At 40.9% G+C, this 24,421-nt stretch overlaps 3 protein-coding genes and 1 long non-coding RNA gene across 13 annotated transcripts in view; 2 read left to right on the plus strand and 2 right to left on the minus strand.

The window, feature by feature from the left end:
- SLC45A1 (solute carrier family 45 member 1) overlaps window positions 1-9,126 on the minus strand; it is a 71,991-nt gene extending 62,865 nt beyond the window's left edge. For 2 of the 5 annotated variants that reach the window (XM_040533696.1, XM_040533689.1), the window contains exon 1: window positions 8,997-9,070. The gene's annotated coding sequence lies outside the window, so the exon portion shown is untranslated. Of the gene's footprint in view, window positions 1-8,996 lie in introns of all 5 variants that reach the window. The other 3 variants (XM_040533697.1, XM_040533699.1, XM_040533693.1) reach the window with 3 other exon arrangements.
- The window catches only part of LOC121058318 (translation initiation factor IF-2-like), a 62,330-nt gene extending 52,254 nt beyond the window's left edge, over window positions 1-10,076 (plus strand). The window contains exons 1-3 of one of the 4 annotated variants that reach the window (XM_040533709.1): window positions 978-8,096; window positions 8,997-9,138; window positions 9,387-10,076. In XM_040533709.1, coding sequence (XP_040389643.1) covers window positions 7,897-8,096; window positions 8,997-9,138; window positions 9,387-10,076 — 1,032 coding nt within the window. In that variant the 5' untranslated portion in view covers window positions 978-7,896. Of the gene's footprint in view, window positions 1-977; window positions 8,097-8,996 lie in introns of those variants that run through there. The other 3 variants (XM_040533710.1, XM_040533711.1, XM_040533708.1) reach the window with 3 other exon arrangements.
- Window positions 10,055-20,421, plus strand: ERRFI1 (ERBB receptor feedback inhibitor 1). 2 transcript variants are annotated; one of them, XM_040533705.1, is made up of 4 exons: window positions 10,055-10,188; window positions 16,922-17,117; window positions 17,236-17,312; window positions 17,854-20,421. In XM_040533705.1, exons 2-4 carry the CDS (start codon window positions 16,996-16,998, stop codon window positions 19,050-19,052), a joined length of 1,398 nt encoding a protein of 465 aa, XP_040389639.1. In that variant the 5' UTR covers window positions 10,055-10,188; window positions 16,922-16,995; the 3' UTR covers window positions 19,053-20,421. The 2 variants fall into 2 exon arrangements, with proteins under 2 accessions (XP_040389639.1, XP_040389641.1); XM_040533707.1 differs by lacking the exon at window positions 10,055-10,188 and adding an exon at window positions 15,935-16,148.
- LOC121058322 lies at window positions 10,601-17,937 on the minus strand. 2 transcript variants are annotated; one of them, XR_005814167.1, is made up of 4 exons: window positions 17,846-17,937; window positions 15,801-15,888; window positions 14,178-14,253; window positions 10,601-11,555 (listed from the first exon to the last, which is right to left on the minus strand). It is a non-coding gene; the product is annotated as an uncharacterized LOC121058322 (long non-coding RNA). The 2 variants fall into 2 exon arrangements; XR_005814166.1 differs by lacking the exon at window positions 10,601-11,555 and having other exon boundaries at window positions 12,213-14,253.
- Window positions 20,422-24,421: the final 4,000 nt, after the last annotated feature.

A 24,421-nucleotide genomic window follows, 5' to 3' on the forward strand; every position in this document is an offset into this window, starting at 1 on the left:
GGCTGTACTGACTCACCAGTGATGAGCTGCTCCGCCCTTAGTGGATGAAGAGACTAAGCAGAGCCTGGAAAGAAAACATTCCGAAGAAGTTATAACTACTAAACTTGTAGTGACCCTATGGATGAGTGTAGTCTTGAGACTACAGCAACTTCTGGACTTGCCAGTACCACTGTTGGACATACCATGAACTATGCACAACCATGCACGTGCAGCCTCACCACTCCAGACCTCACCTCACTGTCTCACAAAGAACTACTCCCAGCCATGCAGCAGGAATGCTTTTCCCTCCCCGCCACATACATTAAACTCAACAGCAAATTCAATTCAATCATACTTTTGAACAACTCAATCACAGTACCACAAATCTGCACCTAAAGTGTAAAACTCAAATGTCCCCAAACTGGCTGAAAGCTATGTATTTGACTATAGTACTCATACAGAAGATGATGCTTATAATTTAACTAGTTTAAATAGGGAAAAATCAAAGTTGTGCTAAAAACTCCTGTTGCTCTACAACAACAAAAAAGCATCATTTGCATTTGGAATCACCCCTCAGATCACGTGTGAAATTGTTTCCAATTATTTTTTCTGCAACATACTGGAAAACAAGTAATTACATAAATTAATTATCCCTTGTACATTTTTAGATTTGAACACGGGAGAATTCAAGTCAGGGTTCAAAAAAGTGCTTGTTATCTTCCAGCGTCTTATATTAATGGAAGACAAAGTTGTTTTTTTGTTGTTGTTGTAGTTTTAGTTTTGGGGTGTTTGTTTTTTGTTTTATTTGAAAAACAAAACCAAAGTTATTCCCTCAATTTATTTATTTATTTTTAATAATTCTAGATGTTAATAATCTGAGGTCTGAAAATGCTGGACAACAGACCAAGACCCTTCAAAAGCTCATGTTTCTCACTCCTGAAAGCAAATTATTATTCCTACAACAATGCCAGCATCAATAAATTCTGGTTAACCTTGCAGTCTTTTTTTTTTTTTTTGCCAGACTTCATAACAGAACTAATACACAATACATCAAGTAAACATCATGTAGAAATAACCTCATAAAAATGTATAAAATAACTCATTTTAATGAAATTATCTACAAAGATATCTCACTGTCAGAATTTCTACTATCTGCCAGTCTTGCTTTTTCTGCCAACTTGCATTAGTGACAGCTGCAAATTCCAGCAGCTGCTACAAGGTTCAGAAGTACTAACTGAACACAAAAGTTCACTCCGCAGTATTTCTGAGTAACTTGAAACAAGGTCTGTGGTGGGATGCAAGCGTAAGAGGAAACTTTTCCTGTCCACATAAATATGACCAGTGAATTAATTTTGAAATGAAAAAAATCTCTGTAAGTTGAAGAGCTTACAAAATGCACAAAAAGTTTGTTGAGAATTACTGTGATCAGCTTTCTTCCCCTTTTCTCATCTGCTTGCAGCCAATACTGCTATGCACAAGTGTAGTTAAGATCTGTCCTATACAGACACCGTGCGTGTGTATGTACACATTAATGACACAAATGTTTAGGAGTGAAAAGCTATTCTCATGCCTCCATTTTTTAGATGTCCGATTTGAAATGTTTTAATGCAACCTGATTCGGAAGGAATGACCTTAGTTTTTTCTCTACGCAAAAATTATTTAAGTCACATATACATGACCTTGAGTAGAGACAGGGGACTAGAGATACCAGCATTTAAAATTATTTCCAAATAAGTATTTTAAATACCAGTTGTTTAATTCCAAGTGCAGACATAAGTAAGGAGCTGAAATTCATAGGTTTTGCTTAATCTTTATCATTAAGTCCTAGAGTGCTCAGCTTCTCAGAAAATCAGTGTTTTATTAGTACGCACAAAAAATGTACTTATGGAAGTAAACTTTAGCCTCTGGAATTATTACTGTTGGTCATAAATAGATATTGAAATTGTATGTCAGATTTTGACATGATTAAAAAAACAGAGCCAAATCCAGTAGCACAGTCTCACTTTGATGGGGATGTCCATAGTAAAGGATCAGTACTGCAAATACATACACACATCTCAAAATAAAACTGGACAGTGGACTGTCGTGTCCTCTTCCCCATGAGCTGTTTAGGCAGAATCTCAAATACAAATAAAATTAGCTTTACAGTGTTCGGGAGTCAAGTTACTGAACTATTAATTTCTACAATGATACACTTCACACTGTTTCCAAATACCATTTTTCTATATATAGCTTTTAAACTGAAATCACTGGTTCAGAATGAGAACCAGCTGATCTTTACCCCACACTTGCCTTCCTGCTCAGTCTACTCTTACCTCCCTGGCTCACCAAAGCCAGGCCTACTCTTACACTACTCCACTCTCAGCTCATGTAAAGTCTCTGAAATATCCCTTCCCCTACTTTCAGAAGTTTCATAAATAGATAGATAAGGGAGCCCAAGCTTTCACAGGTTATGTTTTTAATGGTAAGCTATCCTTCTAGGCTGTCAGTTTTACTTACAATTTATTTTGTAGAGAACACAAACCATGCCAATTAGTAATTCTCTGCACATAAACAATTTTATTAAAAGAGCTGACTGTGGTGTTGCCATTAATAAAAATGATAAAGCAAACCATGGGAAAGGCACAGAGAAATCAAAGAACTGACTACTATCACTCCTTTCAATCTCACTCAAGTCTACCAACCAGTTATGAAGACTTTAAAAGACCGAGCACTTCTAGACTTGCCAATACAAAATACCCAACGTCTACAGGTGCTGACATTTACTTATTTTGAAGAGTTCCTGGTCTGTCTTGACAAACATGAGCCTGGCCACAGCAATCCATACATCTGATGCTACACAACACAACATATTATGCCAGGTGATCAACTCAGTAGATACATGACTTCAGCAGCATACACTGCAGTGCATGGGATCACCTGGGACTGGCTCCTTCCACTGATGCGTACCTGATCTAATTCACGTTCCTTATCTTGCTGACTTTGATAGAGCCTAATAAACAAACTTTACTTTGTGTCAGGACCAGTTCAGAGCCCCTTGTTTCAAACACTCTGCAATGGGCAAAACAGTTGAGACCTCTTGCAGCAAGGAAGAGAAATCCCTTCCTGGAAGGGGTAATAAACACACAGATGCACACAAAGACACACACACACAGGTGTTTTGCAGCTTTCAGATGCAAGCTCACTTTGTCCATTTATCAAAGCCAACATACAAGGCAAGGTATAATAGCTCAAGCTAAGCACTACTAACCACTAATCATATAGCTTCTAGTTCTCTGGAAGAACAGCCACCAAAAACAATGTCTACCTGCAAAATACTGTGTGAATACATCCTATTGTTCTCAACCCTTTTAGATTATCTGCAAGAAAGGCATCTATGTAGTGGGAGTTCACTGTGGAAGAAAAAGTACACTGGAAAAGGAACAGTCTAGTAGATCACAGCAACAGACTATCCTATGTTCTTCACGAAGGATCAAAACTTAAGCCATGCTGCAGAACCTTACACTGCAAGTGGATAGATTCCAGAAACTTCCCCCAAAATATTATGATGCAAAACACTACACTCCTGTGGAAACAATACGCCTAAAGGGCATAAAAACATAGTTTGAACCAATCAGCTCACAGCAAGCCCTCTGGCTCTGTAAAGAAGCACATAGACTGGGATTTGAGTCAGCTCCTCTGTTTCTGCTGATCCTCCCAGTGTTCTGCTATGGAAAGTCTCTCAACAGTGCCCTGAAAGAATTCCATATGACAGGGAACAAGCAAGCTCCAGGTATTCTACCATAGTAGAGCTAGGCTTTTTGACAACCAGTTTGCATGGCTGAAAGCAAAAATGAACTCAGTCTGGGAGGTCTGTGTAACAATGTCTCTACATCAGCAATATACAAGCAATATTTCTCCAAAGCATTCCAATATTACAGGATGGATAGTAAAAAAACAAACAAAAAAAACCAGATGTGACTGTGGCCACTTCTGGGAAACACAAGTGTGAACAAACAGCTATTTTTAAATTATCAAGTTCCATTCCAGTCTAAGCTGTTACAGAATGTGTGTCAATCTTTGCCCTTTTTTGATCTCTTCCCTCACTCAGCTTATGCTTGTGTACTGAAGAAGTCTGAGCACATGATTACCCCATCCAGGCAACATGCCTTTGAAATGGCTTTTTAATTTAGACTCTCCACTCCCTGACAGACTGACTTTTGCAGTATGTCTGTATTTGCTGTCTAGACACTTGCATATGCTAACCTCTAATTTAGCCCTCCTTTACTGACCCATGAGTTTTCATTCCCTTCTGTGGGTCTTCTGGCTAAACTGGAAATGCAGCACATTCATTCTGCCCCATACCTCCCTGGTGTAACTGCATTCATACAAATCCGACCACTGAAATAAACATACGTTCCTCATTTACAACAACAAATCCTTACAATGAAAATGTTTTGTTGCACTCTCCTAATCCTGTTCCCTTCTTTGCTGACTCCAAACTCAAAGAACAGAGCAGTCCTTTCCTGGAAGAATCATAGAAACACAGGGTTGGAAAGGACCTACAAGATCATCTAGTCCAACCGTCCTCCTATCACCAATACTACTCACTAAGCTACTAAATTGTATCTCTCCGCACCTCATCCAGGTGCTTCTTGAACACTGCGAGGGACAGTGACTCCACCACCTCCCTGGGCAGGCCAATCTGCATAGACAGGGACCTAAGCTGAATTTTGTATGCAGAATCTAATCACTGTGTACCCACATAGGCAGAACATGATGAAAATGTCTGATTGAAATATAGAAGGGAGAGCAAAATACAGATACATCCTAAGAATAGCCAAATGCTGGCTCAAATCCAAGGTCCATCTAAGACAACATTGCTTCTAGCTGAGGGAAAAAAGAAAACAACAGATGATTAGGGCAGTGGGCTATGTCCTCTCAGAACAGTCTGACACAAGGCACTTCCTCTACAGCCTTAATGGATTTTTCTTTCATCAGTCTATCTGCATGTATTTTTTTTCAACTCATGGTAACACTTCGGGCATTTGCAGCATTCACATTTAATGAAGGTACACAGATGAGAGCTCACAAAAGCCATGCCGTACTTCCACTTTAAACAGTACGTTTGCACAACAAACCACTTCCATGTGCCTGAAGCATAAAAGATTTCCTATCTGTGTCATTTTCTACAGATGACTTAAAAGGCAATACAGCAATTGGATAAAGCTAAAAAGTCTTGTATAAGGAGAATTCATATAAAGCCTGAATAATGGGCCCTGTATAAGACAGAATTTGAGCATCAGATGTGCACAGTAGTATACTGTTGCCATTGTAATCCAAGAGTCTGCACTGCTTATCTATGGTTACACGTTAATGGAACTCATTGTCTCTGCCTCTTCCTCACACACCCACATCTTTCTCTACCCCAAATTATGCGCCACAGTACACCACATAACATCCCCCTGTACAGTAAGAAGAGGTATAAAGTTTATCTGCTTGTAACATGGGCAAGTTAATTTATTTACTCACGTACCAGCACGACTTTACAACTGCTGCGTGATAGCCTCTGATTCGCTAACAATTCAGTGAGATAAGTAGTTCTGATGCAACCTGTATGTGTTATGATTTCCTCCAGATTAACAGATGCTCCAGTTGATTTCTGTCACTTCAAGTTGATAGGTTGAAAACTTAGGTAACTAAGTTCTATTGTTCTCTTTATTTTGCTTACATTGTCATAATGCATGCATCACTATAGTAAGAGTACCACACAGACTCCTTAACCTCAAAATTCATATGTAGACACAGTCAGACCACCACAAAGCAGAAGAGAAGATAAGGACCTGAATAAAACATATGAAATTAAACTATGTAATGATCACACTGTTTCATTTCTGCTGGGCATATCTTGATTCTGCTTGAGGTAAAGACCGTGATTTTTAGGGAAGAGATGAGGAATATGACAACTCATTCATTTTGGAAGTCAGTATCCAAGCAAAGGCTGATGCGTTGAACTTTAAACTATCATATAATGTAAAATTCATAACTTTCCGTGATGGAAAGGTTTATTCACAGACCACCTTCTGCATTGCTTTTTGCTAGGTTTTCTTTTCCCAACTGACTCCTTACTAAAGGCGCTGATAAATCCTACATTTGAAATAACTAAAGCGATAGATTGTCTCAGCTCTGCAGAAGCACCTCTGGACGTGCTATAGAATTGTATGTACGCCACCCTCATTCACATAACCAGTCACACAAAAACTAGCACCACAGCATCCAACTTACACTTTATTTACCTCTCTTTATAGAGGTTTTTCCCTCTCTGATGACTGACCATAATTGCCTTTTCTAGTCCTTTACAAGAAAGGAAAGAAGAGTATCTAAGCTACTTACTGCCTTTCAGGTAAACAGACCGGAGGTACACTTACTAAAAATTAGAGGAAAAGGGAAAAGCTTCCTGCTCCAGAGCAGCTTCCATGAATAAGTAGGATTAAGCTATAACACAGCAGCAGCTACCGTAAAATGAAGTTATTGTTTACAGAAGTTGGCTTACCAAAAAATCACAACGATCTCCAGGATGGCCATATAAGAGCTAAATCTGACATTCTATAATAAATATGTATGTTACTTCCCATGTTAGTCTTTCATTACAAAGTTTTACTTTCATCATTTTGTAGCTCCCCAAGGAGATTTTGCCTTTCACTGCTCCAGTTGCTACTTATATTTTTGACACTCTCCTCTCAAAACAAACAAAAATAGCAGCTGAGAATCATAAGTGTTAAAAGCAGGAAATATTAAGGGCATCAAATCAGTAAGAAGGTATACACTGCAAAGCAAGCTAGAAATAGGACAACTCTGATCAATGCATTTCCAGTATCACAGGGATTCTCTCTGCAGTATGGAGCCCAAAATATTATTTTTCCACAAAATTCAGACATTTCATTTATTATCTGCAGACAAGACTGTTATCCACCTCCAAAGCAAGGTACAATACAGACTTAGAATATCTTGTAATACTAAGCTGGTTAATATTAAACATCCAGAATGTCCAAGATTACTTAGGAATTAGATTTTAAGGCAATTACCAAACTGCATGGAGCAGTTTACACATGCCAACAAAACTGTGAGGTGTTTTAAGAGTCCTGAAATACTTCATACTGCAATGAAGGGACACAGACGAGAATGTAACTGTTAGTACATGATCTATTACAAGGAAAGGATGTCAACGGTTAATGATGTTTTACTTCTTCAGTATGTTCCAACAGCAAGTAAAGCCATAAATATTTTTGTTAAACAATCAGAAATTAAAGGCAAAAGGATTTCAGTGAACAAAGACCATAGGTAGAGTCGCTTAACAGTAAGAAGAAAAAATTAAATACAAATCAATTACTTGCACCTGACTCAACTTCTAAATTATCCAAAAGAATAAAACCAGACTTGCTGATAGAAGCACAGGGGCTATTAGGTAGCATCATCTCCAGGGAAAGACAGAATGCTCTACCCTGAGCCAGTTTCTCACGCACAAACAAGTTAAAAAGCCAAGCAAATATTATTGCTCAAATTCCAACAAAAGACTACTGCGACAGTTTGTCCTATTGAAGTCACTGCAATGTTCTGAAATGCGTTTTAAAAAAAGTTTGTCTCATATCCATTCACTGTAACATTTAGGATTATTTGTACCACCAGTGAGTATACATCAACATCTCAGAATTTAAAAAACAAAACAAAAACACTTTACTGCTCAACACAACTATGCAAACAGGACGATTTAAATTCAAAATAACTCACACTGCATGCGCAGTTCATCCACAGAAAAATTTAACCAACTACAGTCTTGAAGTCCAGTACAATAGAAATACAGTAGACCATTTGGAATAAGTCTTAGACCACATACGGTTTATTGTAAGGCATCACCACTAGTTGCCACTCTGTCTAAACATGGGACCAGGGCACAACATAGCGCAGTTTCACCCTAACACAGGGGTGAACCTGTTTTTCACCAAAACCAAAACCTCATTTGTCTGCTCTATTCTTTTCTTTGGATGGCTTGCACCCCCCTTTGTCTTTTGCTTTCTCTCATCTGCTTACACATCGCACATCGAGCCTGCTTTAGAGGACCTCTTCGTTATTTCTCACATCTAAGGGAAAGGAAAAAAAAAAAAAAAATATCTCCAAGTTCATATCCTTTTGCACATCACCTTCATTGGTACAACACAACAACAGTTCTTATAATACAAATATACAGTAGGATACCTTACTGTCCCTAAAAACGAAGGCAAATAACGGATTTTCAACTGCAGGCGTGCTCCACATAGTGCAAAAGTGAAAAGGAAAACCAAAACTCAGCTGTGAAATGAAATCAAGTATTTTTCCTTCTTGGTCATATGTATTCCAGTTCAAGGAGTATAGTGGATGCGTTTTCTTAAACTATCGTTAGTAGTTCTCAGTGCCGGGAATTTTAGAGTCCATTGCTGACGCTTCTTTCATCACCAAAGCAATGACTGCACTGTAGAGCAAAACTGATTTTAAAACAATTACAATTAAAAAAAAAAAATCTATACAGGTTTCCATCGTTTATGCTGTAATATGCAGTATCGCCTACAAATGCTCACAAAAGGCTATATTTACAGAACACCTTCCACTGAGAATCTTACTGCTCTAGTCACTACAGTTTATCATCACAAATGCTAATTCTGGACACCAAATACACTGTCAAGTCTGTGGTAATTCACATATGATTACTCAAGATTCCTAATAAATCGTTGCACGTAAAAATGAATTCATCTCAGGACAAAGTCCTGGAAAGAGAATGTTCACAGCAGCAATTCCTATGAAAGTGAAAAGTTTTGCTCGTTTGTTTTTAAATTTGGTGATGACGAAGGTTAAGTCTTCCCTGTGACCGCAAAGTACTTGAACATCAAATGAGTCAAGGGGAGAACTAGTTACTCCTCAAACAAAGGCACTGTTATCGCACAGAAAGCTTAACACACTACCAGCAGGGAGAGGAGCACAGACGCGAAAGCCGTAACGTTTCTCACCAGCGGACACGGACGGATAACGCAGGACCTCAGCGTCTGCCCGGCATCTCCCAGTTTCGGCAGCTCATTTCGGGTCGGGAGGAGGGGAGCGAGCACCCGCTGGCGGCAGACGACAAAGCGGGCGCCTCTCCCGGGCCCGGCGCTGAAACCGAAGGAATCGGCGTTACCCAGCCCGTCCCCCGCCCGGGCAGGGCGGCGAGGCCCGGGGCTTGCCGGTGTCTCGCCGCAGGCGGGGAGAGCCTCACGCAGGCTCGCGTATGGCGGCCGAGCGACTTCACTGGCAGTCAGGGACGGGACCTGAGCAGACCGAGGGCAAGGGGAGCAGACAGGGCAGCCGCCCGCCCCGCCGCCCCGCGGGACCGGCGTCCCGGGGAAGGAGGCGCTGGTTACCCACGGGGATTACTTCGTCTGCAAGGGAAAGCTGCGCGGATCGCTAGGGACGGACACAGGCGGGCTCTGGCGAAGCGAGCGTGTGCGTGCCCGACGAAGCCGCAGCGACCCCGCTGCCCCGGGGAGCGGGCTGCGCGCAGGGGCTGTCAGTCAGCGCCGCTTCCCGGCCCCGCCGGAAGGGGCGCCGCCACCTCCCGGTGCCGCCCACTGCTCCCGGCAGCCGGAGCCGAGCAGCGGCGCCCGCAGCGGCACCGGGCGCGAACCCCGCGCTGCCGCCGCCCACGAGGCGCCGCCAGCGCCGGCTCGCGCCGCTCCTCCCTCCGGCGGCCGCCGCCGGCGGAAGCTCCCGTCCGGCCTCGCGCCCCGCTCGCCTCCGCCCAGCGGCAGCCGGAGCCCGCCCAGCGAACGCGGCTTCCGCTCCGCTCGGGAGCGGCCCGCCCGGAGGCCTGGGCGGCGGGGGGCGCCTCGGCGACGGAGGCGGCGAAGTATCGGCGGCGGCCCAGGGCCGGGGTCCCGCCAGCCGCACTCAGCAGTACCGGCCTGCCTGGAAGCTGCCGGGGCGCTCCCCCCTCCCTGCTAAGGCCCTGGCGCGGCCGTCGCCCCTTTAAGGCTTTTCCTGACGAGTGCGCAGCAGGCGGAGGGGGGCGGGGCGAGGGCGGGGCTCCCCGGCGGCCCCGCCTCCCGCTATAAGAGCGGTTGTCCGCGCGCACCGCGACAGTGATCGGGCGCTGCCGCGGCTCGGCGCATGCGTGTGGCGCCGCCGGCCGCGCGGGGACATGCGGAGCTGCGTGACGCTCTCGGGGTGAGTGCTCCTCCCGCGGGACCGCAGCCTCCCCCCGCCCCGCTCCGGCCGTCGCCGTGCCGGCGGGGCACCCCCGCGGCCAGCGCCGGCCAAGGCCGCTCCCGCCGCCGGGCACCTGAGCCGCCCCGCGGGGCTCGGCCGCGGCCCGGGACCGTTCCTTCGCTGCCGCGTCGGGCCCCGCCGGCGGGGAGAGGAGAGGGGGGCCGGGACGGGCGGCCCCTGCGGGACGCCAGGGGTTGGCTGGGCCGCGGCGTCGGAGCCGGCCGTGCCGCTGGCGCGGAGCCGCGGTCCCGGCGCGGCACGGCCCACGCCATCGGGCGCGGAGCGAGGCGGCGGGGCGCGCCGGGCGAGAGCGGCGGCGCTTCTCTGCCGCCCCCCTGGCAGAGGGGGCGCGCGGGGCAGCGCGGCCGTGCCGCCCTCCGGGGGCTCGGCGGGGAGGCGCCTTGCGCGATCCTCGCCCTGCTCCCCGCGGCGAGGAGCGCGCCTCTGCGGGCAACGGCGACGTTCACGCGGCTGAAGCGCTGCTGGGTGGGACTCGCGCGTGGAGCCGGCGGTGCCCGTACTGGCGTTCCTGGAAGTTAACGCGGCGTGCCGCGCGTTTTCGTCCTGAGCCGACACAGCATCGGTTTCCTCTCGTTCTTCTCTGCATCTTTCGAGCAAAAACTGAGGTCGCGTTGTGGGCTTAGGCTCAGTGCTTTGCACTCTTAATTTAGGATGGCTTAATTTAGAATAAACGTTTCTTCGTGAGTTAGCACCCCAGTACATACTCATCCTTGATCTTCAAAAATAGCTGCTTTGTGGTGTTTAAATCTGGAGACATCACTGTACTCTTAAAGCATTTACAGTGTAGCTCTTAAGCATGTGTGCACTCCGTGAATGCGCACTGTAGTAGTTACGCAGCGTGAGCAGTCCATAGGGACTCTGACACTTCAGTGATCTTGTGCCATTAGTGAACTGACTAAGAACCATGTGCAGTATCGCTGAAACAATAAGCTAAATCTTGGTATGATCGATCTAAGGGTAACAATACTTAATTATGTATTGATAAACTGCATGGTAAAGGCTCTGGTGACAAGGTGCATTTGGTCAGTTTGTGGATTCTTGAATCTTTGTCACACAGGATTGGCAGGTGAACAATGTATCTGCATCACAAATGCATTTGAAATTTTTACTACTTGTCAATGAAGTTGATGCAGAGGAAACAAAAATGCTTAGACTTAGTTTTCTTTCCTTACCAATTTTCCGATATGGGACATTTTATTTATTTATTAAATAAAAGCCAATTTTTTTGAGGGGGCTTCTTGGTAAAGCCCTTTGTCATCCTCTGCAATATAGGAATTATTTCAGAGGAGAACAGTTCTACTTTTCTGTAATGAAAAACAGAATTAAAACTTATCACAGCAAGTCTAATTCAATGGTTATGACTGAGTCAGCTAAAAAGGAATTTTTATTTCCTGAATGTAAGCTGGCTATATTCACATGAAAATTTTCAAGAGGATGAAGTACCATGCCTTAAACATGCATCTGAAATTTGACAAGCAGAGGCAAGGCAATTGTCTTACTATTTAATTATTAGTTTTCTGCTGGCAATTTACAGGTTCCTCCCAGTTGCTGTGTAGGACCATGAAATGGTAGCCCAGATTTTAAATAAACTTAACTCCTTGATGAAGTGCACTTCTTGAAGTACATTCCAAAATAGATGACTGTTACGATCTCAATACGTGGTCTGTGTGGATCCGTCTCTAAATTTATGCCCATCATCTTCTGGGTTATAGCCGTAGAATTTACTGTATTTGCAACCTCATATGATTTGAGCAGCACTTTTATCTGTCTGCACTAGGTGGTCATGTTAAACACTCTACAGCAGAATGGTCCATTTGTGGTTGAGAGAATGTATAGTAAAAACTCTCAAAGTTACAAATATGCCTCATTTGTATAATAACCCTAAAGAATAAAGTTCCTCTGATGGAACATCTTCGGGGGCCTATATTTATTTTTATTTTTATTTTATTTTTATTTTTATTTTATTTTTATTATTTCTGGGACACAGTTTACTTTGTGAAATTGCACAGTGGAGCTTAGATGCCTAGTAAATAAGATCAAGGCATTAAATGAATAGTTTTAAAACAACCTTCTTGTAAGATCGTTCTTGCTAGTTGTCAGTCACTGAGCATTTATCTGGTTTCAAAGACAAAAGTACTTAAGGGTTGATATGACCACTAGAGAACAAAGGGCTTATTGTTGTGGGGGTTCTTTGTTTGTTTGGGGGGGGGGGTTGTGTTTTGTTGTTTTTGTTAGTTTTGGGTTTTGGTGGTGGTGGTGGTGACTTCCACCCTCCCCCCTCCCTTTGTTTTGTTTGTTCGTTTTTAGGTATATGGAACTCCAGAAAGTATAGTAAGGTAATTCAGGCTTTTAAATGTCCAGTTGGAAGTCTGAAATACTTAAATATTAAAAGGGGACTCTATTTCAGGTACTTACGTTAACCAGAAAGTCAAAGGAAAAAAAAAAAAAGGAAATTACATCACATTGTCAAATAAGGAACAGCTAGGTAGAGTGGATGACTTGTAGTGCAAAAATGTGCCCCTCCTCCTGTGAATTGCTTCTGAGATTTGTTAAAGATATGTGAACAAGGTGAACAAAAATAGGTTGTAGATTTAAGGTAGCTATATTTTTTTCCCCTCCCAAAAGTGGTAAGTAGGTCTTTTCCCCACCCCTCCTTTCCCGTGTCTTAACAAGAAGTGTATAAGCTGCTTATTAGGATTGTTGCCTTCATAAAATTTGTCCAAAATTTGTACAGGTATTCAGAAATGCTTCATAGCAAATTGCATCCATATCCATTAAGTGAAACATTCTGGGACTTGTTCAGTCTATTGTGCAAACCAGAATTTGGTTTATTATGAAACTGGCTTGACTTAAATACTTGCTAGTGTTGGAGCGTTGAGCAGGAAATGGTAACAAAAGTCTGTGATCAGCCATAGGTCATGAACAAAGATATATGCAATTGCTTCTTAGTATCTAAATAGAGGAATACTTGTGGTATAGCAACAGTAATTAGTGAAACAAATCAGTATGAAAATTGTATTGAGGATGCTTTATGTAACTCAGTTTCAGCATTTCTTCTCAAGATTTTCCTGATATATTCACATATCCATTCCTCACTGGATAAATACCCTACTGTTAACAGGTACATTTGACAATTTTCAGTTTAAACGTATCCTTTAGGGTAATTAATATTGGTTAATGTGAGCACACATGAATGATTAAAAATTCTCCCCTTTGCCTTACAGTGGATAGTGTTGTATTTCCTAATGTACTCTCAAACCTTTGAGTTGCCCTGGCTTGTATCAACACTGTAGTGATTACTAGCTATAATTGTATTTTGAACTAACCAAGTTTCTTTTGAATAACACAAACTATAACACCTTCAGAAGCACTCAAAGTGCTCAATCGGTGCACTCAAAGCACTCGATCTCTCTGTAAGTGTCATAATCTATGCATAACTAGGCCAGGCAAGCAGAGTAACTGGAAACCCATTTTGAGGAACATAAATTGTGCAAATGAGTAGCAAACAAGCATGAGAGATACAGAATGCTTCATTATTGCTTAGTGTCCATTTTCTTTTGCAAATTTAGGTTGATTTTATTTATGGTAAATTTAGATCCTTAAATCTTTAAGGATGCAGTATTGGACCAACAGTTACAAGTTAGAGTGGAAACTGTTGGTGTTTATATTTTCTTGACTGACTTGTGTAATTTTTTTTAAACCAATTGCTAGAAATTATGTACTGCTCAGCTTTAGAAAGAAGACTGCATATAAAATGTAGAGATTGCACTTCTCAATTAAATAACCTTATGGGTCCCTCTTAAGGTACTGTTTGTTTAAACAAGCTTGTTTGTTTAAACACATGCTTTACAATGTAAGCACCAACTCTCCAGACTCTGGACTGAAAAAGTATAAGTAGGTGATTTAGTGAAGGAGCACATACATACCTTAACTTTTGAAGCATGGAGGACCATTTCTTAACTCAGTCCATTCAGAGCTCCTCATTGAAACGTGACAAGTCACCTGTGAGTTCAGAATGAGGTTATTGGTAGAAGCTGGCAAGTTTTATGGCTGCAAAACGTGTTTGTGTTTTATTTTTAAAAATAGTCAATTGAAATAAGTGAAAATTACTTTCTACTAGAGTATGTAAATATTTAAGTCCATTTCAGAAGTTGTGCTTAGCATGCCAGAGGGATTTCAGAGAAGCAATTGTGCAACTATCAGTCTTGAGAGCTGAGATTTAGACAGCATTTAGAAAGCTGACACAGTAATTACTAGCAGTAGTTTTGGCGTGGGATCTGATGGAGGTTGGGCCTCTTAACAAGCCCTGCAAGGGTTGTATGTTATCATAGCAAGTGCATTACATGTGCTCTCAAACTATAGCAATGCCACCCCCCTTCCTGTCTCAATTTTTTTGTATCATAATCAATGTCTCTCTCATGGTCTTGTCAGATCTTGCATGCTCACTGAGGTGGAGTACTGTCATTTGCTGACTAATCAGTGTTCTGTACCAGTGATTTAAACTTGTAACTTACATCTGACTTCAAAAAAAAAATTAGAGGTGCAAACTCCTTCATAGACATTATTCTTAAGTTCACTAATTCATTCTCCTATGTTTAATTTGCAGATTCATTACTAATAGTCTAGAATCTGTGAGGCATGAAAAAATCATTACTCAGTATAGCGTAAGCTGATATCATAGGTGTCTTATTTGTAAACTGTGTTATGAAGATATAAATTAGATATTAATTAGAAATGGTGCTATATTTGTACTGTGCTTCTTAAGAAATCCATTTCATCAAAAACACTTCAGTCTTCTCTTCCACCATAGAAATCGGTTCTGTTTGCACTTACAGAACTAGAAGGAAGATACTGCTGTTAGAGAACTATTGGAGATTTTCTGAACTCATTTGCTAATCATAACTATGTCATTACTTCCTGGGACTGCATGTTTATATTTAATTTTACTTTGAAAATCTGCAGTTCACATTACTGAAAAGAGTCCAACTGGACTGTGTAGTGCAAAAATTAACTGGCTTAAGCTAGCTTTTAAGGAGATTATCTGCAAAGGAAAAACGTACTCTTCACTAAAATCAGAAGGGCAGAAGTAGATGTGACCAAGACTCTTAACACTGTAGTCCAAACACTGGTTGGGCCCTTGCTCACTTCCAGTAAAGCCAATAGCCTCCTGTCTAGAATTCTTGTTAAGTTGCTGGTTGGAATATTCTGGTATCAGCTAGTAAATAAAAAGCACTTCTGTTGACACAAGTGTTGCCACTGACAGTCATGATTAAGAAAACATTTGGAAAAGGCTGACAGAGTTCTTTGTCAACCAATTATTTATAAAAGGCAAGTGTTGGTGTTAGATTGCAAATTAATCCTGGGACACCTGATTTACAGTCCTGCTTAGAAGTTTTCCCATTCCTCATATTACAAATAGGTATAATGGATCTTTCTTCTTAAAGGAAAAACAAGATGACTTGTCTGCATAAAAGAATTAACCTATTTTTGAACAGATTTATCATAAGCTATTACTTATTTCTGTACCCTGTTTTCTTGTGGTACCATACCGTGAAGGGGTTTTCTTGATACACTTAGTCCACTGATGTAGCTGGCTCTCAACTGTTGGTTGAGACTTTTCTTGAAGTGGATTTTTTTCTTCAGGGAAAAAAGGTATTTTAATAAACTGGTCATATTCTTGAGAAAGGTGCAAATTAAACCTCTCTTTTTTTTTTTCCCAGCCATAACACCATAGTGTATCTGCTGAATATAGGATAGTTGCGTAGATGAAGAGCAGACCCAAAGAACATCCTTGCTTAGACCAGGACTAACCTTCTCCTGCTTTCAGAATTGTTGACTAGTTTTACACTGTTTCTTTTCCTGAGATAATACATTCTCAGTTTCCTAAACAAAATTCTGTGAGTCAACTTGTTCCTTAGACTACGATTTCTTACTGAATTTAAGGCAATTTCCAATATACATTTTTTCCTATTGTAAACAGGCCAGACAAAGCATTGTTCACACATTTGAAGTAAATCTGAACACAGCAGGACGGTTTAAATGGAGGTTATTTCAAGTCACTAGATTTCTGACTTGTTTGAAATAAGTAGCTAGAAGACTCAAGCATATTTTAAAGTATTTTGATGCTTAAAATTGTTTACAATAGTGACTGCTCTATATAAAAAGTTCTGGAATTCTGACCAAAATAGTAATTCTGTTTATTGGAGCTGTTATTTGAGAAAAGTCCACTTGTTATTCCACTTAAGGTAGCACTTAAAAACATGTTAGGCTATTATGTGTTGGATACAATGGAATCCATGAACTCATTAGCAAAAAGACATAAGGTAGATGTCTACTAGAAAGTTAAATTGCTCTGGTAAGCTAAATTTGTTCGAGTATCTGGCAGTTTATATATATGAACTGAAGTTGTTGATGCACAGTTCTGATATACCAGTAGCTTTACTTGAACATTTGTCTTGTTTCTATACAGTTTAATTCCATGTAAGAGAACTTATCTTTTGTTCTTCAGTTTTACAGTCAGAGACAAAGTAAGAAATTTTGTAAAGTTTTCCTTCTGGCATGAATGGGGACAGAAAAACTGTTACAGAGCTATTTAATTCTTTGAGGTTTTGAAATTTCAGATTGGAGGTCAACTCATGTTTGCATTTCTGATAATTGTCTCTTTTTTCAGGGAATGCAAATTGCAGCAAGTCTGTCACCCACTGAATTTCTAGGGTTGGGAGACTGATCACAGAGCAGTACACAATGTCAGCTGCGGGAGTTGCTGCTCAGGAGATGAGAGTCCCATTAAAAAATGGATTTCTTCATGCTAGTCAAGGTGTGGGGAGTCTGAAAACCTGCTGGGGTAGCCACAGTGGATTTGAGAAGTGAGTGTAAAATTTGATATATAGCATTTCACATATATGAAAATAAGTATTGAGAATATTCTACCAGTACCAATCTGTGGCTTATTTACAGTGAAGACTTCTTTTATTATTTTTTTAGTACTTTCTTTAATGTGGACCCTATAGCAGTGGCATATAACTTGAATCCATCAGCAGAGCAACATTTACCATCCATTGGTAAGTATAAAGACTAACATATATCTTTAGGTTGTGTAATGGATGTGTCTTGGGGGAAAAAAAATCTTCAAGTCTTCAGTAAGATAATAAGTGCTTTCTGATTTTGGATATAAGGCTGCCCTCTGGCGAGGGAATGCAGACATTTCAACAAAATACTACTTAAAAACAGTAAAAACATTTTAGATGTGAGCAAAAAAAACCCACACACCACACTTTTCCTTGTATTTGCAAGCCTCTGAGTTTCCATTATACTCCTGATTTGGTATGTCTGTTAAAATCTTCATAGCTACAGCTCTGTTCTATTGTTTATGCGTGAGGTCTCTTGAACTACCTCATTTAACTGGAGCACTAGCCTGAAACAATAAGGTAATCAGCTGCTGTCCTAATTAAGCACATAACTAAAAGAGACCTAAGGCTTGCTACTGGCATTAATAAGTAGGCACTACTTCTTGCATTACAGGAAATAGTTAAATATGCAGTGGGAAAGTCACGTGGTAAAGTATTAGTTAGAAAAGTTTCTAAGACTTTCTCACCTTTTTAGGGCACTCTTCCAACCACGTTTCCACAAGCGACCCCAGCTTTGCTGAAAGTTGTATCCAGGTCCCATCTCAGAAATCTAGTCCAGCTCCTGTAAGTCCCAAAAATGAACAGCCAATTTCAAGATGTGAAGACTATCTTGCTCCTGGCTTTAGTAAACTGTCATTAGCTGTAGGCTATGTTTCTGAAGAAACACCTCCTCACATGCCAACAAAAAATGGGCCAATTCAGTTTCTGTGTGCATCTTCCAATGACCGTAGCTCCAGGCCACTACCCCCTCTGCCTATTTCGGAGGATCTTACTCCAGATGAGGTTGACAGAGAAGTGGAATTCCTGACTTGTTCAGATACTGACTTTTTGTTAGAAGATTATGAACTTCCTCCTTTTAAATCCAGTGCTCCGAGCCGGCGGAGCTTTAGGGGTTGTGGACAAATCAACTATGCATATTTTGATGCTCCAGCAGGACCAAAAACAGAAGATACCAACCCCACACAAAGCCTAAATGGATACACATCCAGTATTTATCCTCCCCCACAGCAGCTGCATCGACGTTTGCGAAGGTCTCATTCAGGCCCAGCTGGCTCTCTTAATAAACCAGTAGTGAGACTATCTGGGTACTTAAACAGGTCTTCTCCAAACTCTGATGAAGATAAACCAGAGATTCCACCGAGGGTTCCCATACCTCCAAGGGCTCTCAAACCAGATTACAGAAGGTGGTCAGCAGAAGTTGCTTCTAGTGCATACAGTGATGAAGATAGGCCTCCCAAAGTGCCCCCTAGAGAACCTCTGTCACGGAGTAATTCCCGTACACCGAGTCCTAAAAGCCTGCCGTCATACCTCAATGGGGTTATGCCCCCCACCCAGAGTTTTGCACCTGATCCTAAATATGTCAGCACCAAAGCTCTGCAAAGACAAAATAGCGAAGGATCTTCCAACAAGGTCCCTTGCATTCTTCCAATTATTGAAAATGGTAAGAAGGCCAGTTCAACACACTACTACCTGCTGCCTGAAAGGCCTCCATATCTGGACAAGTATGAGAAGTTCTTCAGAGAAGCAGAAGAAACTAGCTCTAACATGGAGATGCAGTCCTGGTCTGGTGACTGTGTAGCTGCTTCATCCGCAACAAAACTGGACTCAAAACCTAGAGTGGACATAACTGGTCATCTCAAACGAAAACATCTGTCTTACGTGGTTTCTCCATAGTCCCTGGGAGCACAACACAGCTGTGCTGTTGAGGATGGAGCAAAATTGTATCGTGTTACAAAGTTCTTAAGGTTTTCAAATAATGAAGTAGTACAAGTTGATCCTCTGAGAACTAAATAGTGGATGGTAAAGTCCTCTTATACTGCATATCTCTGATATGTTTCTTAAGACTGTTTTTTGTCTTGGTATGTAGAGCTGAAAACTTACAAAGATTCCATAGAAACGTATGGAGAGATAATAGTCACAGTTGGCCAGTTATATGCTACCCTAGATTAACGTATTTGGTAGTCACGTTATAAAAAAAAAATCTAGCTTTGCTTATGAGTTAGTTATAAAGCTGACAACAGAGCAGATAATGCAGTCCATTTTTTGTATCAGGCATTTCCAAAACATTTTTTTTTTAACCCAGTAACTGCTGAGAACAGATTCTATTCTCTTTCACTATGATATGCCAACCTGCTAAGAAGGTAACTGCAAGATCAGTTATCCACTTAAAGACTTGTTAAGAATAACTAAAATGTGTTTAGAATGAGTCCATTTTACAACCTAATTGGAAACTAATAGACTTTTACAATGAAGCAGCTTGGAATTGAGTTAGGCTTTGCAGATTCTTTCAGTTACTAGAGGCACTTGGCTCAATTTTGCAGGTTTTCCTAGGAGAGACATGGACCAGCTATTGCTAAGCCTCTGCTGCTGCTCTTTTCCTGCTTGATCCTAGAAAGATGTGAAAGTCATAAAAGTGACAGAGGATATGAGCAGCTATATGACTGCTAGTAGGTAGGCAGCAACAACTACATGCTCATCTAGAGTATGAAATTCTGAGTATACGAAAAACAAACAACACAAGCTGGTCTTGTGTTTTGGTTTCTGTTCAGTATTTTAGGAGAGGAGGAGTGTGTGAGGAAAAAAAACATGATTCCATTTATGAACAGTGTCAATCTTATCTCTGCTTCAGACACTGCTTCTTGCTGTTTAATTTTTCCTCATTCTGCCTCAGTGTTCCAGTAAAGTTAATTGAAGTGCCACATTTGTTAGCAGTTTCTCATGCTCATTTTGATTACATTTATCCTCTTACAGATAAGCACAAAAGAAAGGGTGCTCTTTAACAGAGGTACATGAAAATGAATATGTTCCTCCTAACAGAAATAAACAAGCTGTTTACAATTTAAACTGCTGAATGAGATGTTTGAGCTATTTTAAAGCTTACTTTTTGTTTTAGTACAGACTAAATGAAGGTGAAATACATGCTATAGAAATGCACTGATATTTCTGCATCATGTACAGTATTGAATAAAGAAGAATTCACTTTGTATTTTGAATATTGTCATGTCTTGAATTTAATAAAGTTATAATATACTTATTTATGATACATTTTGGTTTTTGCTTCATTGAATATTGTATGCAGTTATTCCTTTGAGCTTTGCATTTACTGGGAAATTCAAAGAGGAAAATGTTAAATATGCAACAAATGTTGACCTCAGCTTGCGTTTAGGATTGACATGGAAGTGTTCAATAATTCATGTTGCACAAATTAATTTTAATTCCTCCTTACTACCTGACAGCTTGGTGCATATAGTCTGCTGGCAATAAAACATCTTGTAAGATTAAGTTATATGGCCTATCAAGATTAATAGCCTTTGTTACTTCTGAAGTCACCCATACCATGTTAGGTACTGTCTTACAGAAAAGAGAACAGTAGTGTCCCTGACTTCAATTTTTCAACTGTTAAAAAAGGAACTATATTGTGTGCTTGAGGGTGGAGTTACTAATTCTGAATATGAAAAAAAGCTCAAGTATAACATCATTTGTTTTCGTTTTGTTTTTCATGTTAAGCAAAAAAATTACTAATATTCATCACAAAATATATGTATTTAACTGTAGTACCTGAGCCATGGATAAGGTTGCTGAAAATATGAAGAGGCATCATGGTTTTTTTGATCTCTTAGCTGTGTATGCAGGTAAATACTTGCCTTGATCTGGCAGTCTGGAATCATCACATTTTCTGTGAATGAGATTATTTCAGAATAAAGCAGGTTATTACCATCCTTGGAATTATACTTGATGAAAAAAATGTCAGGTGTAGCTTTTCAGTAATGCCTAATTACTTTGGTTTTTTTTTTAGCTAAGGAGACTGTTACACTTAAGTGCTTAAAAACCTCCTGCTGTGCCATAGCACTGGTAAGAACCCACACAAAGATTGGCCTCCACAACATAAAGTTATCTAATCTTATGCAAGGCTGCTGACAATACTATTCATCCTACAAAAAGCTCTGTTTCCCATCTGGATTTTTCTTAGGTGGAAAATGAAATTAATACTTGCAACCTTCCCCGTAAATCCGAGCAGTTTTAACCCTAATCCACAGTATAAGAAGGACATAAAGCTAATAGGATGCCTCTAAAGGAGGGCTATGAAAATGTTGAAGGGTCTAGAGAGGAAGATGTACAAGGAGCTGCTGAGGTCACTTGGTTTGTTCAGCTTGGAGGAGACTGAGGGGAGGACTTGTGGTGGCCAACATCTTCCTTGCAAGGGGAGTGAAGGGGAAGGTGCTGATCTATTTCCTCTCTGGGGACAGCAGCAGAATCCGAGAGAACAGCATGGAACTGGGGAGGTTCACATTGGATATTAGGAAAAGGTTCTTCACTGAGAAGGCAGTCAGGCACTGAACAAGCTCTACGGGTAAGCAGTCAAGCAAGCCTGCTGGAGTTCAAGGAGCATTTGGACATTTCCAGCTTTTGTTTCTGGGTCCTACTCCGCTGCTGGTACTTGGAACCCCCTTTTCTGCCTAGGTTCCTGTGCTTGCACTTACTGCGCTTTTTCTCCCTTAACTTGAGAGTCTCAAAAGCCACAAGTCTCAGTTCAGCCCTTAATAACTTTCACTCTCAAGTTAGTAGCAAACCCACTCTTGCATGGGACAAAGCATTCCCATCCAGATATCCCACAGTAAATGTCTTCCTTGCTTTCAATTAGATTGTTTTGACTTGAGTGTTCAGGGAAGAGCCATGTTCCTCATGGGCTAAGTGCCTAGTGTACACAGAGAAATTAAACCTTGACATCTTGACAGGGAGGCCAGCCCAGGCGTTCTGTGCTACTGGATGTATAAAGCCCTATTTGGATGAAGTAAAACTGTAAGTTTGAGCCAGCCTATAACTCATTACACGTCACATTGACCTGCTATTGCTTAGTATTTGCACAATACAAGCCAAAGACTAACAGCTGAACATGTCTTCAGTTTAAAATGGTGTGTTTGTTACAATTTCCCCATCCCCCAGTACTTATTTTCACTTCTGTTAGCAGTGATGGTTCTCTAGCCATTGGGCCAAAGCCTTTTCTGCTAATGAGGCAGCAAAGTACTTTTTACTTCCTCAGAGTAAGATCTACTTCTGAGCATGAGCTACTTTTGTATTAATAGCACTGAAAAGCTTAAAAAAACATTACAAAATCTCTGCATTTGAATGGTCTGACAGAACCTTTTCTGAAATTCCAATCAGTTTGAGACTTTTAACTTAACCTCCACTGCAGTTTTTTCTTCTAGGAAAAAACAAACAAAACACTGTATGCTCCTTTCCTGCAAGTGTTCATGTTGTCTACTCATTCCTGAATATTTAAAAAAAAAAATCTATATGAAAAAAAGATGTGCAACTAAGGAAAGGCAATGCTTCCCACAGTTTCCTGATGTGATAAGTGGGCTGAAAGTTAACTCCATCCTAGCCAGACCCAGTACACTTGGAAAACACCATTAACTGAATTTCTCCACTATGATAACTTGTTCTTAAACAGTTAACATCAGGGAACATCACACAACTTTAACGGGAAGTCATTTAAAAAACTTTTGATCATCAGTTTCTCTTGCGTCATAAAAGACAAATCTAAACATAAATAAACCTGATTTAGGATCGTACTGATAGAAAAATTCCATAATAGTTTAAAATTATTGATCATTGGCATTGCTGCTGTTATTAGTTTTCCATTCATTCCCAAACTGCAATAGGTACAGTTACTACTGTACAAATACCACAAAAAGAGCTGTCATTGAAATTGCATTTCCTTCTGCTGCAGCCTTTGTTTTGTTTTTAAAAGTCTGAATGATGTGGTAGGGTTGAAATGTTAAAGGAAAGTATCCCGACAGTCCAGGACAAAGTCACCAATTTTGCAAGGGCAGTTATTACAGTAGGGAGTAGCTGCTGATGGTGTCCAAACTGATAGTATATCAGCTTAATCCTGGAATTCAGGATTAAGATGATGCCCAGACCAGTCTTGGTGCAATTCCTATCCATCAAAATCATGACTATAGACTGTGGCCCCTATGAACACTTCTAATAGTTGTACAAACTGTATATTTCTACAACTGCCCATTCCCCTCCCCTCCCCCCCAGTCCAGCCTAATATTTTATTTTCTTGATAACTTGTTTTCCTGAACTGTTTCTATTCATGTAAAACAGAAAACATACGGTAAAGATTCTGTTTCTCATACTTCCTGAGCAATGAAAATCTAGCACACAAAATTTAATTATACTTATTAATATTTGCTAAATACCACTGCAGAGATTTCTGGCTGCTGAGTTTGTGATTAGCATTTGTATAAACTGAAAGAGGCGTTATCCCCACCCATCCTGCATTGTAATTCAGGCCTTGCATAATCCCCGCCCAAATGCCTATTTTCAACCACACAGCTCATTACTTTTTCTGAATCACATATGGAAGCCACACCTGTGATTGCTCATAGACTTTTGCTCTACTATTTATATATTGGTGTGCACCTTGATCCTAGTTGTGGTTAATTTTGGAAAAGGTGTTTTATATTCCATATTTTAAGTGGTGTGCCACTGAAACATGGTAATCATTACTGCTATTCATTTCCTTACAAAGTGATTCAGAAGAAGAGTAGCTTCTCTGTTTAAAACCTGCAGCTTCTTTCTCAAGGTCACCCACCTTTATGACTCTTAAATCCACAGTGAAGAGCGCAAATATACCGACATGAAATGTCAGAGAAAAAAAAAACATGCCAAATTACCCCACCATCACCACCCTGAACCTATTCAAGGGTGCTAACCGTTGCATGTTTTATCACGATGGCTGAACACTTTGAGGCCCTCAGTGCACAAAGTCTCTGGATCAAGCATAGGATACATGATCCTGACCCCAAAGAACGATCTGTCAACCATTCACCCGTATCATCCACACGTATATTCCTGTTAGCTAAATAATTTATTTTGCCTTTAAAAATGTTTATTATTCTCACAGCAACTTGAAGGGCAGGGTCAACATTACTGAGCACCGTTCTGGAAAGCAAGAGGAACATATGACCAACCCTACATACTTAGCAGTCTTCAGGCCTAAAGTCCTCGGGGAAATTATACCTTTCAGAGAA

Source organism: Cygnus olor, chromosome 21 (genome assembly GCF_009769625.2).
Source record: "Cygnus olor isolate bCygOlo1 chromosome 21, bCygOlo1.pri.v2, whole genome shotgun sequence".
Classification (NCBI taxonomy): domain Eukaryota; kingdom Metazoa; phylum Chordata; class Aves; order Anseriformes; family Anatidae; genus Cygnus; species Cygnus olor.